This window comes from Osmerus eperlanus, chromosome 13, assembly GCF_963692335.1.
Source record: "Osmerus eperlanus chromosome 13, fOsmEpe2.1, whole genome shotgun sequence".
Lineage (NCBI taxonomy): Eukaryota > Metazoa > Chordata > Actinopteri > Osmeriformes > Osmeridae > Osmerus > Osmerus eperlanus.
In genome coordinates, this window is record NC_085030.1 from 11,047,017 (window position 1) to 11,063,786 (window position 16,770).

The 16,770-nt window shown below is 46.4% G+C and overlaps 2 protein-coding genes and 1 non-coding gene across 7 annotated transcripts; 2 read left to right on the top strand and 1 right to left on the bottom strand.

The window, feature by feature from the left end:
• Positions 1-5,511: 5,511 nt before the first annotated feature.
• Positions 5,512-5,584, top strand: trnaa-agc (transfer RNA alanine (anticodon AGC)). The gene has a single exon. It is a non-coding gene; the product is annotated as a tRNA-Ala (tRNA).
• Positions 5,585-6,432: 848 nt separating this feature from the next.
• On the top strand, positions 6,433-14,889 carry brd8b (bromodomain containing 8b). Of its 5 annotated transcripts, XM_062475892.1 has the most exons (20): positions 6,436-6,505; positions 7,045-7,141; positions 7,244-7,313; positions 7,402-7,451; positions 7,570-7,692; positions 7,840-7,920; positions 8,075-8,139; positions 8,321-8,484; positions 8,938-9,129; positions 9,479-9,548; positions 9,676-9,771; positions 9,941-10,086; positions 10,217-10,661; positions 10,773-10,810; positions 10,977-11,176; positions 11,431-11,523; positions 11,619-11,687; positions 12,324-12,609; positions 13,320-13,364; positions 13,964-14,889. In XM_062475892.1, the coding sequence occupies exons 1-20, from the start codon at positions 6,487-6,489 to the stop codon at positions 14,021-14,023; spliced, it is 2,409 nt and encodes an 802-aa protein (XP_062331876.1). In that variant the 5' UTR covers positions 6,436-6,486; the 3' UTR covers positions 14,024-14,889. The 5 variants fall into 5 exon arrangements, with proteins under 5 accessions (XP_062331873.1, XP_062331875.1, XP_062331876.1 ...); XM_062475889.1 differs by having other exon boundaries at positions 6,433-6,505; positions 13,320-14,889; XM_062475893.1 differs by lacking the exon at positions 13,320-13,364.
• Positions 14,844-16,578, bottom strand: si:ch211-39i2.2 (DNA damage-inducible transcript 4-like protein-like). The gene is made up of 2 exons (XM_062475900.1): positions 16,305-16,578; positions 14,844-15,832 (listed from the first exon to the last, which is right to left on the bottom strand). The coding sequence occupies exons 1-2, from the start codon at positions 16,477-16,479 to the stop codon at positions 15,390-15,392; spliced, it is 618 nt and encodes a 205-aa protein (XP_062331884.1). The 5' UTR covers positions 16,480-16,578; the 3' UTR covers positions 14,844-15,389.
• Between the last annotated feature and the right edge of the window lie 192 nt (positions 16,579-16,770).

Genomic DNA, 16,770 nt, shown 5'->3' on the forward strand with positions numbered 1-16,770 from the left:
GAGAGAGGGAGGGAAGAGTGGAAGGGTAAAGGAGAGAGGGAGGAGGAGAAGAAAGCCCTCAGCGATGAGAACATTATGGAGGATAATAAAGAGGTTCCACCCTGTCACACACACCATTCCAGCATCATCATACTGACCCCAAAATGTCAACAAGCAAAAAGACTGAGTATCAGCGCATTAGGACATGTTCCTATTGCATAGATTGCACACACACAAACACAAACTAACACATGAACAAACATCTAAACATACTGTATTCAGACGCACATGCTTGGACATGCAGTCATACATGTAGACACAAACTAGCGTGTACAAACATAAATTCCAACACACAAGATATTAACGATATCCTACCCCCCAGCCTCCTGCACATGCCACCCATGTATTACACACAAAGTAACAAAAATGCATCATAACAGACTTTGTGTTTAAAGTGTTGGTATTTGCATAGTGTGTATGTTCATGGTTTGTTTCACAGGTTGCACATCGTATCATTGTCACCTACACGTTTCACTCACACATACAGAGACAAACAAACACACTCACACATAGGCAAGACTTTCACGCACAGATACACACACACATCAGTCGCCTACAAAGTTAAGATTATTTTCTTTACTTTTCAGACAGAGCTAAGCCACAGGGACATCACAAACTTCTTGTTTTTCAAATCAATGTTTGCTGTGTAAATATCACAGTTCCTATTTGAATTCACCACGAGATAACAACTCAATAACTGTAATAAATAAAACATGATATTTCCTTGTGTACAAGAGTATCTCTCTTTGCACATCTGACAAGGCAATCGGAAACCCTTAAACAAAGAAACTTTTGTAGCAGAGTTATCTCGTGTTTTCATTAACAGTGAGTAAAATAGGTGACCCATTCCTCTATCCCTAGCACTCTGCTAATACTTTATCACACACACAGGCTCCCTGTTCACTAGTCGTCAATGTGTGACTATCTAACTCCCTTTATTAATTCTGCCTGCCTGCCTGCCTGCCTGCCTGCCTGCCTGTCTTCCTTCCACTCTGCTAATATCCTATATGCTGTGTTATTCACTGTGACTGTCTCTCTTTTGTGACCACCCCCCCCCCCCCCCCTGGCCAAAACCCTTTTGTCGTCTCCCCCCAACAACCCCACCCCCCTCCTCTCCTCCCGTCCACTCCCCCCCCCCGGTCTTCCAGTCCTACTGTGTGTGTGCATGCAAGAGTGTGTTGAGGGTTTGTTAGTGCGGCAGACTCCTCCAGTGCTGGTTAATCTGAGGGGAGACGGATGGATGAGGAGGAAAGCCTCTGATGTCTCCAGTCACTTTCCCTGAGCCTCTGGGATTAACTGGGACACACACACACATAATAAGCACCCACACACACACACACACAAAACCTGGAGGCACATATCCATGCTCAAACACACACGCAAATACACAAAAAAGGATGCTGACGATGATAACAATGGCGCTGGCGACGAGGCGACGAGCAGTATGTCTGCCGTTCTTGTTGCCTTGAAAACAATCCTCCATTTTCATCTGTCAGTGTGACCTTCTCGCCAGCCACTGGGAGCCAACGCTCCTCCCTCTACCACTCTGCCTAGGCTCTCTCCATACTGACTAAGGTCACACAGGAAGTGGTGACCTCCCTGCTGTGTTACGTTGTTTTGGTTCCCCCCTTGCCCTGCAACTCCCCCAGTCTCCTGCATTAAATATTTACAGCGGCCAATCATGACCCTTAATTTAATCTAGGGGCCCTCCCCCCGGGCGACGGGCTCCTATCAGGGCCAATTAGATGGGGCCATGGCTGACAGTAATGGGTGCTGTCTGCCAGTCCCTGGAGGGTGGTAGTGGGAGGAGTACATGTGTATTGGGGCAGGGGGCCCCTCAGTGATGCACCAATTTCCCCCTCTGAGATGGACACATACACACAATATGCAATACATGTGCAAAAACACACACAGTAGCACACACAAATACAACACACACACGCAAGCGCACACACATACACGGGCACACATACTAATGTCAAAGGAGGATGGAAGATAATGTCCCCTCCAGTGACAGGAGGGAGTAGGGGAGGAACCATGCAAGTTTCCAACCCAAAGGTGAAGACGTGAAACAGTCAGACAGACAGACAGACAGGTGGATAGACAGACAGGTGGATAGACAGACAGGTGGATAGACAGACAGATAGAAGCAAAGTGCCAAAAGAAACTATGGAAGGAGGGGGAGAAAGAATGCGAGAGAGATGCAGAGAGAGAGAAAGGGAGAAAAAGAGAGCAGACATCTACATGTGCACAAAAAAGCTTACCTCCCTCCTATTACTTTAATTCATTGTAATTCAGCCACCAGGTTGCTATGCGCAGCACACCGCAGCATGGCACAGCACAGCATGGCACAGCACAGCATGGCACACAGCATGGCACACAGCATGGCACACAGCATGTCACACAGCATGACACTCCTGCAATTTGAATTTTTGACTCCTCTTTTCCCCAAATGTTTGGTCAGCCTGCCAATGACAGTTGGCAAACATTTCCAATGTCATGGCCCGTGCTTGAGTGATGTCACTGACAGTGAAATCTACACCCTGGAGCACACATCTTACACAGCGCTATCTGATTGGAGCTCTGAGGGATACTGTAGCCAATAAGTTGACACGGAGCACAGGAACGAATGTGCTGTTCCGCTCATCATCCAGGGACGGGGCAGGTTCAGGGTTCATGGACAATGAGGCCAGGGAGAGAGAGGCAAGGTGGGATTGTGTGCATGTGTGCGTGTGCCAATGCTGTGGGTCCATGTCTCAGTGCAGCTATCCCCCATGGGTAACCTTTGCATATGAGTCACCCCACAAACATCCCCCCCCACCACCCTCACCCTCACCACCCTCACCACAACCCCGCACTGTACAGCCTCATTCACAAAGACTTTCTTCAGGCCAAATGCACTTGAGGAGAATCCGGTATTGTTCTCCTTTTCACTGCTGCTAAGGGTGGAAAATGTCATGTCTCTTTCATGTACTATAGACTCTTTATTCTCTTTCTTTCTCCCTCTCTTTCGGTCCCTTTTTCTGACAGCAATTCCAACACCACAAGCCATAAGAAGTGTCAGAACCTCACACACAGCCTGTTCGCAGCTGCCGTGTTTATTGTAAGCCCATCGTGTGTGTGTGTGTTTGGAGGAATGCTGTGATGAACTGCTTTTCAGAGGTGAGAAACTCTGTGTGGCAAACCATAGAAGTGTTGCCCCTAATGTTCTCCCCTTCAAACAATCAGATGCAGCATGACATGATAGGCTGTCACGGAGTCACATGGGTGGCTGGGCAGAGACGGGGGGGCCGGAGGTGACCTCAGCGCTGGTCACACCTATGACTCACACACAAACTGTACACCCATATGTATGAGGCAGACAGCAGACACATGCATCTGCACATAAGCTCATGCTAGGGCACAACGCACACACACACGTAAACACAGACACAGTGACCCCAAAACATGCATACATGCATGCAGACACAGACGTGTTGAGCTAAGAGCATGAGCTCACACACACACGGGGGTGTCACTGGGAGGTGTCACTACACGGATAATGGCAAGGTGAAAGGTTAGGTGTCGGGTGGAAGACGGGGAGAGGTAAGAGGGGGGACAGAGCACTTTGGGTAATTGGTTATTGTCCCTAGGGATGGGTAGAAGACATGACATCATACAGTTCCCCAGAGAGAGAGAGAGCGAGAGAGAGAGAGAGAGAGAGAGAGAGAGAGAGAGAGAGAGAGAGAGAGAGAGAGAGAGAGAGAGAGAGAGAGAGAGAGAGAGAGAGAGAGAGAGAGAGAGAGAGAGAGAGAGAGAGAGAGAAAATGGGACACTCAAGTGCGTTTTCACAGTGTCTTGTGGATTTGACATCAAAAACACAAACACACAAACTCAAGCCAGACAGAGAAGGTAGATGAAGGAGAAAGGGAAAATAGAAGAGTGAGCAGTTGAGTGGAGAGGAGGATGTGAATAGAGGGCCAGGAGCTGAGAAAGCTATCTCCCTCCACTGCACAGAGCTTAGAGCTCCTCTACTTAATGGGTTCTCGGAGAGGGAATGAGGGGGAAAAGAGAGAGACAGAGAGACGTGGGGAGGGAGGGCTGAAGAGAGTTGGAGAAGGGGGAGGAAAGAAAGGCACCCGGGGAAGGAAAGAGAATAGCTGAGTGGGAATGAGGAGAGGGGGAGATGGAGGTAAAGAGGCAGGGAGAGAGCAGGCAGGGGAGAACAGAAAGAGAGAGAGAGAGAGAGAGAGAGAGAGAGAGAGAGAGAGAGAGAGAGAGAGAGAGAGAGAGAGAGAGAGAGAGAGAGAGAGAGAGAGAGAGAGAGAGAGAGAGAGAGAGAGAGAGAGAGAGAGAGAAAAGGGAAAACACATTAATGGCATGATGCTGTTATTAATTACACAGCAGTAATAAAACCTATGTCAGCAGCTCTCTTCACCTGTGGGGAATTGCAGTGTGTGTATGTGTGTTTGCATATGTTTGAGTGAGTGTGTGTTTGTGTGCATGTGTTTGTTTGTTAAAGCAAACTCATGTACTCATGTACTCATGTTCATATATATCAAAATAACAGTCTACATCTATGGAGCACTTTGTGTACGTGTTCCTCTGTGGTGAGTATGTCTATATGTTTTGACCCTGAGGTAAGAGCGTTATGGCCCATTTTTGGGCCAAAAGCTGTGGCTGCATCGATATTTACTTAGCGTAACATGCCATACTAGAGAAAAGAGAGAGACAGAAAGAAACAAAGAAGAAAGGGAGTGAGAGAAAGAAAGAAAGAGTGAGAGAGGTAGAGATAGAGAGAAAGAGAGGGAGAGAGAGAGAGAGAGAGAGAGAGAGAGAGAGAGTGAGTGAGAGAGAGAGAGAGAGAGAGAGAGAGAGAGAGAGAGAGAGAGAGAGAGAGAGAGAGAGGGGGACCCCCCTTGGCAGCGTAAACACACCTGCAGTGCAGTAGGAGTGTGGTAGCTCAGTCTGGGCTGCAGGAGCGTGACTCCCCAGCACCTGGAAAAAGATCAGCTAGGTCAGAGGGACCATGCAGCAACACAATGTGTGTTTATGTATGTACGTGTGCACAAGCGAGTGTGGCCAATTCACCCAAAATATTCTATAGTAAACTCTGTCCTCCAGTGTGTGACCCAGCTGCTATCAAGCTGTCCCTCTTCTCCCCAAGGACGTTTTAACATCTCTCTCTCTTTCCCTCTCTCCTTCTCTCTTTCTCTCTCTCTGTGTCGAAACAATAAGGTCACGCTCATTTGTGTAGATGTCAGTTCATTAAACTGAACAACTGAAAAATATTAAATGAACAGGAACAGTTGGTAATTAAAAATAAAATAAGAATTGGTTAATAAACAAGCTTTACTTACAGCTTACGAGCAGACTGCTGCAAGCGTTTCCTTTCTAGTACTTTTATCTTGCCTTACGGCGCCATCTGGTGGAGAAATTGGCGCATCGTTTTACTGATTTCATTGTGCAACATTACACTATGTACGTTTCACCGGGGGATTAGCTCAAATGGTAGAGCGCTCGCTTAGCATGCGAGAGGTAGCGGGATCGATGCCCGCATCCTCCAATGTCTCTTTTCTTTTCTGTAAAAAACACGTGAAGAAGTTAGCATGACAGTTTTTCCTTATTTGAACTCCCGGTATACTATAATATCTAAAGAATTATTCTTCCGATTTAGCCCCACCTGTTTGGAAACTAAACACCACGTAAAACGAGTTGAAGGTTTTATCTTTAGTGTGATATAATTCACTTCATATCCAGTAACTGCATATATTTCTTTCATTTTAGATAAGACTTTAGTTGACACCGGCCATGCAAACTATGGGAGGATGTGGTACTGGCTCTGTGATGACAGTGGGGTCACATATTCGGACGGCTGTCAGATATGGTGACCTCTGTGGTGCTGGCTCTGTGATGACTCCAAATAAGAAAACATGTGTCCAGATTAGTGTGAATGGATGACATAACTACCCCAAACAATATTTTGAAGTTTAACTCAATACCTCAGACGCTTTTATCCAAAGCGAATTCCAAGAGAAAAGTGCATAGGTCACTGATCATAACAACGAGATAGCTTTCACTGCAACACCCTTAAAGAAAACTTATGTCAATATGTGAAAGTTCTGTTTTTGTAAAACGTTCAAATGATTTAAGAATACCTCACAGTTTTATACATTCCTCTGAGGAGCCATTCTCTGGTGCCCTTGTGCTCTATTTCCTTCTTGGAAAATATTTGCCAAATATCTCACAACTCTCCATGTCAGACTATTACAGGTGCCATCATACATTTGTCTTTCCCTTGCATTTGTATTAACAATGTTCAGTTGTTCTATAAATACTTTTTAAACTGGGTTTGGACCTGTTGGTTTAAACACTTGCATACCCAATAATAGTTTCTACAGCTTGCAGTGTCGCTATTTGTCCACTAGGTGGAACCAATGTCTTATTATATACTGTTGTCTACGAAAGATGGCGAGCGGAGTCGGGAGTGAGTATCAATGTTTACATCTCTTTCACTCCTTTCTTCTATACTTTAATGTCAGGTAACGGCATATTTTATATTGTAGCTTTCTAATGTGATGTCTCTACAATAAAGCAAGCTTGCTAATCTTGCTAGTTTACACGTCAGGTGGCCAGGGTTGCTAGGGTCGGGAGCTTGCTAAATAGGTTGTTAGCTCGCTAGCTAACTTAGCTAGCATAATGAGTAGTCGCTTTAACAATTGTGGTCCAAATATACAGAATACGCCCTAATTCGCTTACTTTTGTCATTTGCCAGCTTGTGGCCATAGATGCCATGCGTTTTATAATTTGACTTGAGCTGTAAAGATCACGTAATTCGTCGTGCTACAGTACTAGTAGCTGGTTGCGCTATGTTGTATACGCTTTGTTTGTCTGACCCACATTTTTTGATCCCCCACGACGGTTCAGTTCTATTTTTGTATACTCAAGCAAAACATAATGCCTAGTAAAATAATAAGATCATTTTTTATATTGTAACATTCTCCGTCATGTCCTTTTGTCCCATAGAACACAAGATGCAGGCGGTTGGGCCGAAAGAACCATGGTCAGTGAGAGAAAAACTGTGCCTTGCATCATCTGTTATGAGAAGTGGAGACCAAAACTGGTAAAAACTCGTACTCATATTATAATTTTGTCAATCGTTTGTGAACCACTAAACAAATGAATCAAGTCTACATCTATTATGAATGCTTTGTCCGTTACCCAGGGTCTCAGTAAGCCGAGCCATCAAGCCTTTCTCTGAGTCTGGGCGCCCCCCTGACTGGTTTTCCCAGAAGGTAAGGGGAATCATTTTAATCTACACACACACATTTTTCAAAACTCTGCAGTTTGATGTCTGACTTTGCTTTCTGTCTGTCTTCACAGCACTGTGCCTCTCAATACTCTGAGCTGCTGGAGACCACAGAGGCCCCAAAGTATGTACTCTGTCAACATACACAAACAGTATGATAACTCCTCTTTGTTGTTATGCGTTACTGCAAGGTTAGATAGATTGCAGAAACTAGTTAAGTGTGCCTATGCTCTGCCTGCCAGGCGTAAACGTGGGGAGAAGGGAGAAGTGGTGGAAACTATTGAGGATGTTATTGTAAGGAGACTAACCGCTGAGAGGATAGAGGAGCTGAAGAGACTGCTGAGAGAGACACAGGAGAAATACAGGTGAGCATCGGTAAAGGACACACACACCTCCTCCTAACGTTTGAGGTTTGACCACATACAATGATCTCTGAGCTCCATAGCATGGTTATGGGAAGGGATATTCCGGTGTGAATTTTGTACTTGACCCTGTACTTCCTGCCGTGACAGGAAGCTTAAAAAGGAGGTGGATCTGATCCAGAGTGGTCACCTGGACTCCCAGCTGATGGAGCTGTGGGCAGAGGTTTCCCAGTAAGACACCAGCTCACCTGTCTACCTGGTGGTGTTGTCAGTCTTTGTTCATCTGTCTACCCACTTTCTGGTCTCAGTGTCCTATCTACTTTTTATTAGGTTTTTATGTCATTGTAAATGTTTTGAAATACAAATCTCTATTGGTTTACCTCAGAAAGAAGAAGCAGGAAGAAGAGGAGGCAGACTTAAAGAAGAAGGCAACAGAAACAGCCTATCAGGGTAAGCTTTGTGTGTGACCCCCATGCATGCATGTGACACCTGCTCTTATTTCTTTGTGGATTGTTTGTGTTTTAATGCAATTTTATGAGTCTTTCATGAGTGTATGTTATGTGTATTTGAGCCCATAAATAAACTTTCTAGCATAATGTGATTAAAGTGTTTTTTAATCTTTTGAATGCAGCTCGCCAGGCAGTGAAGAACACCCCCAAGCGGGTGCCCAGCGTGACGGTGCGCTCCCCCCTGGGGGCCAGCCCCGCCAGCCTGGAGGGCGCCCAGGTCGACGCCCCTGCACCCCCCATGGACACAGCCACGCCCTCCACCGAGGACACCTCAGCTAATAGCGTGGTAGGAGCCGGTGTCAGAATTGACTAAAACAACCTTGGTTTTTATGTGAACAGGTTGCTTTGAAGTTGTTAAAAGTGAAGTTGCATATTTCATATGTTTTTCTGGTATTTGTTGTTGACCACTTAACCCTTGTGTTATCTTCGGGTCATTCTGACCCATCAGTCATTGTGACCCACCGTCGTATTGCGACAACTATACTGCATACAAAAACAAAGTGAGGAATTTTCTTTTAACCGTCGGGCTGTCTCAGACCCCCCACATTGCGAAGGTTAAAAGAAAATGCTATTTATTGTTTTTGTATTGGGTAAAATTGGGTAAACACAACGATGGTTCGTTGTGAACCTTTGGGTCATGTGACCCGAAGGTTCACAAGGGTTAAGAGACCAATGTATTTACTGCCCTTCTGCCAAGGCCAGCATCTCTAAATGTTACCCCCTCCGCTGTTCCTTCAAGGCCCAGGTTGTAGGTGTGTTCCTGCCTGCTTCCGAGACTCCAGCGGCAGGGCCTAAAGAGGGAAGCTTGGGGCCTCTGGTAGACGACTCCCCACAGAAGAGGCTTCTCAGTCAGAAGTCCACCCCGCCACCCTCCCCCCTCCTCTCTGAGTTGCTGAAGAAAGGCAGCCTAATATCTTCTAGTCCGAGATTGGTGAGGGGCACACCAAAGAGATACAGGATCTATTATAAATTGGGATAGTGATCCATTCATTCTGACAGACTGGTCTAAGATTGATTGTTTGGGGAATGGCTCTGGATTTCTGGTTGTTGTTGTAGTAGTAGGTACTTTAAGGAGAAATTGTGGCGTTGCAGCAGGCAAAAAGAGGAAAAAATATATAAATACATATACCCTATTAAATTGAGATTTTTACCAAGTACTGTGAGATATACCTACATTTTACAAGTGCTGGGTTTCTAAACATAGTAGGATTACACATATTGAAAATATATTGTCTGGATGAAAACGAAAGCGTCTTTGAAATAATGTAATATCTTTTCAGGTGGTCGATGGAGAAGCTGGAGCTGGATTGGCTAATGGAGTTCCAGCTGCCATTGCTGCTATCCCCGCAGGTAACTGTGACAACCAGGCTGTTTATACATGTTCCTCATCTAAATGTGTTGTGATGTTTTGGTGTTTTACATTTTGTGTTTGTGTGTGCTGTCCTTATGTGTTAAAAATGTGTGTGTGTGTCATTAGATACGTCTTCCTTGTCTCGTCCAATGGAAAGTCTTGTTCCCCCCACCACTGTTGCTCCTCCCCCTCCCCTGGCCAGCCCTGTTCCACCCAGCTCAGGTTACTATTCTGTCAGCCTCACCCTCCCTTCCCCTCTTTCTATTCTCCCAGTTCTCCTAGTTAAGTCTATCGATCTTTCTCTCAAGTATAGGAGCTACCTCTAATCCCCAACTGCCTCAACTACCCTTGCCCGATTTGTGGTGACCTCAGTTGTGTGTTTTGTGAACAGAACCAGGAGTTGAGGCTGTAAAGGTGGGGCCAGAGCTTGGCGAGGAGGCGGGGCTTGTAGAGGAAGATTTGGTGTCCGTCTCCTACATGGGGGACGAGCTTGACCTGGAGACAGTGGGGGACATCATCGCCATCATTGAGGAGAAGGTACCGTGTGTGTGTGATTTTGTATGGGGGGGGAAAAAACAAAGGCGCTTTTACGCTCTCATTAATACCTTCTCCCTTTGTCCACTTTTCTTTCCGTCTCTCCTCTTTTTTTTCCTTCTGCCTCTCCCAGGTGGATGACTCTGTGGAGGCTCTGGACGCGGCGGCGGTGGAGGCCGCTCTCTCCCTCTGTGAAGAGGCCGTCTCTGGGGGACACTCCCTCTCCGGCCCCTGGGAGTCCCAGGAGGCGTCAGAGCCGGGGGCCACAGTACAAGCAGATCCCATTCAGGAGCTTCAGGACGGGGATACAACAGAAGCTAACCCCGGGGGGATGGAGCCTCAGGGACAAACGGAGGCAGAAACTGAACAGGAGCAGCCAGAGGAGGAGAGGGGGGATGAGGGGGTTGAAAGCCAGGAAGTTGGGGGCACTGATGGTGTCACTCCCTCTGTTGCCCTTGACAACAGCCCGGCAGGAAATGAGGTCACAGAGGATGAGGTTACCGGAGAGGAAGGGACACTGTGCGCCACTGTGAAAAGTGAAGGTGAAGAGTGGACACAGCCGGAACCCCCTTGTCTAGGTAGGTCTCACATACACACATACACACACGTACACACCCTATAGATCAGTCAGGGCTGATGTGTACATTCCTTTGTTGTTGTTTTTTTATTTAAAACATTTATTCTTGCAGACTCAGAGGATAGTTCTATCTCGGGAAAGGAGTCCAAGGTAATTTAATGCTGCAAGCATCTACTATCTACACACCCACACCCACACACTTGTCAATGGTGCAGTCTAATGAACACGTTCTGTATATAGTCAATGAGAGTGAAACAGGTGTACAGATGGGTTTGAACGTGTCATCTTCTTTCCCATTCTGTGTGTGTATGTGCAGGAGGTGAAGGATGAGGACGCAGGAAGCGATGGAGATCCCGACGAAGGCATGGAACTGAAGGAGGAACTAGGAGAGGGGGAGGGGCACTACCTGTCAGAAGTGGAGCCAGCAGCCAGTGAGAGCGAGGACGGCTATGGCCTCTCCTCCCAGCGCTACACCACAGCCGATTCGCTGGCCAGCAGCCCCGCCTCCTCTCAGTTGTGAGTGGCCCTACTGTGCACATGTTGTTTTGTATCCATCCACATTCAGTCTAAATAGTGCTTAGGCCAGTGGGGAGCTTATTGACCTCTGTTTAAACTTAGGACCAAGTTTTGCTGTCTTAAGCTTTCTTGTCAGCTTGTATTTTTTTCAGTTTAATTAATTTCTGTCTCTTTTGCTATACTTGTCTTGCCTCTTCCCCCCCCGATCCTTTCCTCTATTTCTCCTATCCTCTCTCTGTCCCTCCAACTCTCAGTTCTATATGTGGGGAGGACCAGGAGGCTGTCCAGGCTCAGAAGATCTGGAAGAAAGCCATCATGCTGGTGTGGAGAGCAGCGGCCAATCACAGGTCGGCACCTCTAGGTCCACCCCCCCCCCCCCCCCCCTCCACAGTCAATCACAATAATTGGGTCTTAATGTCTGCTACTGTCGTCACTCATGCAGATACGCCAGTGTGTTCCTGCAGCCTGTGTCCGACGACATCGCCCCCGGTTACCACAGTATCGTACACAGGTGAGACTGAAACAGGTGCAGGGCTGTCTGTGTAGTTTTAGATAACCTAGGGGAACTACAGAACTAGCTATTGCTGCTGTGCTTAGATCACACAGGGTGAAAGAGCACCTGGTGGAAGACGACACCAAAAAGATATTGTCATAAAAAGATACAGTTAGATCGTTTTTACTAAAAACACCTTCTCGTTCTGTTCTACCCCACCCAACACACACTCACTCTTTCTCCATTCCACCCCCCCCCCCACACACACACACACACACTCTTTCTCCATTCCACCCCCCCCACACACACACACACACACTCTTTCTCCATTCCACCCCCCACCCCCCCCACACACACACACACTCACTCTTTCTCCATTCCACCCCCCCCCAACACACACACACTCACTCTTTCTCCATTCCACCCCCCCACACACACACACACACACACTCTTTCTCCATTCCACCCCCCACCCCCCCCACACACACACACACACACTCTTTCTCCATTCCACCCCCCCCCACACACACACACACACACTCTTTCTCCATTCCACCCCCCACCCCCCCCACACACACACACACTCACTCTTTCTCCATTCCACCCCCCCCCAACACACACACACTCACTCTTTCTCCACCCCCACACCTCCAGGCCCATGGACCTGTCGGCCATCAAGAAAAGCATAGAGTCTGGTCAGATCCGCACCACGGCCGAGTTCCAGCGCGACATCATGCTGATGTTCCAGAACGCCGTCATGTACAACAGCTCGGACCACGACGTGTTCCACATGGCGCTGGAGATGCAGCGCGACGTCCTGGAGCACGTGCAGCAGTTCCTCGCCACGCAGCTCATCATGCAGACCTCCGAGTCGGCCGTCAGCACCAAGAGCCTGCGGGGCCGCGAGGGGGGCCGCAAGCCCGGGGAGCCTGTCGAGAAGGTGAGGGGGGACACACACGCTGATGTAGAACGCACGCAAAGTATACACACTCCCTAAGATTACTGTATTGGCTGCTAGCCAACACATGCAAATGGAATGTAGCCTAGCGTAGAGGAGGAGGAATAGGCATTCAACTAACCCACACACACATATACACACACACACACACACACACAGAATATAGCATATAGACAACTAGACATACACACAGCTGTGTAAAATGTTAGATACTGACAGGAATTGCCCCTCTGGTGTACATAGAAAGTTCTGTGATTGAAGTGTGTTGAATCGTAGCTGTTGCCAGGCAAACTTGTTTTGCATCCCTGCTCATCCCTCTGTATACCGTACCGATCATCTTAATAACTCGTCTTTCTCTTCTGATCTCACAGCCATTTCACTCCCCATAGGTGCATGCAGCCTCCATTTCCTTCTCTAGGGTCTGTCTGTCCCATACTCTGCAGAGCCTATGTGTTTTTCACTGGGCTTTCAGGAGTGTGTGTGTGAGTCTGTGTCCCTGTCTGAGTCCTCATCAGTCTATGTACCTCCCTAATGTGTGTGTGTAAGGCTAGGTGTGTGTGTGTGTGTGTGTGTGTGTGTGTGTAAGGCTAGATGTGTACCAGATGTTGGGTTGGATGCTTCATGGAACAGAGAGGGAGAGAGCGTGTGTGTGTGTGTCTCTCTTTCTCACTGTAATGTTTGTCCTTCTACAGGACAGTGTCCCAATGGCTTCTCCCGCTTTCCTTCTCTCTCTCTTTGTAAGTATTCAGGTCAAAGGTCAAACGTCACCAGGTCAAGTCACGCGCATACTCTGTTTCAACGTCTCTGTTACACACACAGACAGGCTTCCAATACACGTACACACGCACACACACACTAACTCACCCGTGTTTACATCAGTCACACACACTAAATACATCCACCCTCTCCTCCGACATGCTCTGAACACTCTTAACACTCGTCACCCAAGTCGTGGACCTTCAGTAACCGTTTCTGGAACAGACCCATTCTGGTTATGTATGTTTGTGTGTGTAAGGTGTGTGTGTACGTTTGCGTGTGGTTCCTCATTTTCCTTCTCGTGTACCCAGTGGTTCTCCTGGACGTGACTCTTTGCATGTCTGGTTCACAGTGTCGTTCTGTTTTCGGTTGATTATCATTTTATTTTTTCCTTTCTTTGAATCTTTTCATTTTTATATATTTTTTCTCCTTCTTTTCCTCTGACGGACAGCAGAGATCGTCTTGTGTTATGTGCGAGCCAATTGCAAGCCACCCCTGGGTTTTTTTTCCAGGATGCTGTTTGGTCATCTTTCAACTTTGACCTTCCCCTCCTCCCTTCCATCTCTCTATTTCTTCACAGGACGGGGGCACCAGGGGGCGCCGTTCTGCCATCGAAGCTGACCTCAAGATGAAGAAATAAAGAGAATGTCCCAAACCAAAAGGTCAGGCCGTTTAAAGAGAGACTTGTCGGAGATTGGTCCGATGAGATCACAGAATGTTTTGTGGAATAGCTTCTGTTCACTGTTGTTGATGGGTTATACATTTTGTCTGGTCACTCGTGTCTGCCAGGTGCAGTGTCTGTGTGTGCGCGCGGGCGTGTGAGTGCGCACCTGCGTCCGTGTGTGTGTGTGTGCGTGTGTGTTCTATGTAGTCCTTATTCCCAGGCCATCTGAAATGTGTCAGTGCTCTCTTTATAAAATACCAATAGAAAGCCAGCACACCAGTTATTCAAGTGTAAAATTGATCTAGATTGACAGTTAGCACTGGTAACCAGCAGCTTCGCAGAACTGAATGTGTTTTATTAAAGTATGGAGTATGCCTGAACCTTCTGAATCAACCTCTGCCCCCACCCACAACTACACACTGGTGTATATTTGAAGTTACATGATGGGTCAAATCCGTACAGTAACAGCTCTATTTGCCCTCTGATAGGCCAAGTTAATTTGTTGTCATGGGACATCTCATGACAACAAATCCCATGACAACAAATTAACCTGGCCTATCAGAGGGAAGATATATATATCTATCTATATATAGGCAGGATTGATGAGGAATTTCTTTCTGTTGACACAGGAGGGTGAGGGCCTTGTTTGTTGTGTAGGTTTTAGCCAATAACTACAACATATGCTGCAAGGAATCATGTGTGTTCACCATGTGTTAGAGGGAGTACAAAAGAGTAGTTTTGTACTTGTGTTGGACATTGTGTACTGTACATTTTGTTAATTTCATTTCATAGTGCGTTTTGTTGTAAAATTGTTTATTAAAAGATAACTGATATTACTCAGATTTGGCCTGAGGGATTGTACTTTTAATGTTACAGTGCAAAATAGTATGTATTTGACATTCCTCTGTTAAACAATACTGCAGCATAATTGTCAGATAATAAAACGCAGTCAGGGGCAAGACCAGCTTGCTCCAAATGTGAGGTTTCCATGGTTTTCAAGTAAGACATCAAATTTACATGCAAAAATATAAATGGTACAAAAATGTTGGGTTATAAGTAACAGAGCGGGATCGTTGTCTTAACCACTGGCATTCTGTCACAGTCATTTCTTCTGAAATGTATGCATTCATAACTTAAGTAGTACCTCAGAGGCACTCAACCCTTTTATATTCTGGTTTCATTATTTCTGTCTACATTAATTTACACTTAAGCACGATTAGGTGTGCTACAGTGGTGTGCATTTCGGTCAACAACAGATATAGTGCAACATAATTTCCGTTTCAAAATCCTAGGGAATGTACATTATGGTGGCCTGATATCGACTAAGAAGCAACATCTCTTATCAGTAAAAGTCGTGAACAACTGGGCTGGCAGAAGAGTAGAGTTTCTTCTTCACTAGCCGGTATTCAGGGCGCAGTTTCAACACTTTGTCATGAACGAATATGTGCTTAAGTGGTGGCCAACCGTCGTTGTCAAGTTTGAAGACGACAGACAGCTCAAAGGTAGGAGTGACGCCCGGATCTGGTGAAATGGTTCCCAGTGACAACAAGGCATTTTTACTCTCCAAGTAGATACTGATAGACGCCCCACGCAACCCACAAGGCTCGTCCGCCGAGGAGCGCACCACATCCCGGGCAACTTTTGCGGTCAGCGGGCGAGGTAGGAGCAACACCTGACAGCGGAGACTCGAGACTTTGGCATTGGAGAGACAACTCTCTATTTCCCGGCTCACATTCCGCTGGAGCAAGGCTTCCTCATATTCCACCGACGGCTCAAACCATATATCTGTAATGAAGAGACGGTGTTATGACACATGATCTACAACTTCTAGCTGACAAAGATTGGATGGAATAGAAATTGCGTAGGCTATAAAAGTCCGACCTAGATATTCCCTTCCAACATTGGCCTATATATATTATTAGAATCCTGGTGGCAGACTTGGCCTACATGTTTGTTTTTCATTGCTCATCACAAACACTCGTGGTTGAGAAATTAAGGACACACTAGATGACCCATTATCACCTGACAGCTGCCTAGTCATGTGCACTGGCAGCAGCTGCTACATAGCATACTGTGACAGTTTCACGTTACAATCTCATATTGGACCTATTAGCCTACATTAATATGAAATACATTAATTGAAGCATCTTCTAAAAGTGTTCTAATTCGTATAAAATCTATAATAAATAGGTTAGTTTTATAAGGCTGTGGGGTACATTAGTTCATAATTATAAATCAAGACTGAAATGGAACATACTTGAAGAGTTTTTTTCCTTGTCGAAATCCTCTCTGCTTTCCAGACTTCCTTGGCGTTCACCTTTGTCGCTGGAAGTAATTTGATAAATAAACTTTCTCATCAGCTCAACGATGCTGTCTTCTTCCGATATTACAGGCATTCCGTGTCCGAAGACTAACGCCGGGGTATAGACCATTTTGAGTCTTTATATAGCTCCACTGCCTCAATCAATCTCTCACGTTTCGCCTGTATTCTCTCCATGAAGAAGTGTTGACGGCGTGAGCTGCTGCTCTCGCTGCTTAAATAGTAATCGCGTTGCATCAGCTGAGTTTGCTCACGTGTGGGACGGGCCTTTTCGGTTACCATAGCATTTTAACTTTGAAGTGAGAAGTGTCGGATTGAATCAGTTTGTCTCACGCAACATGCCCGAACATTACGATAAATGTAGCCTGATGTAAGCTTACTGAAATATCTATCACCTAGCCTC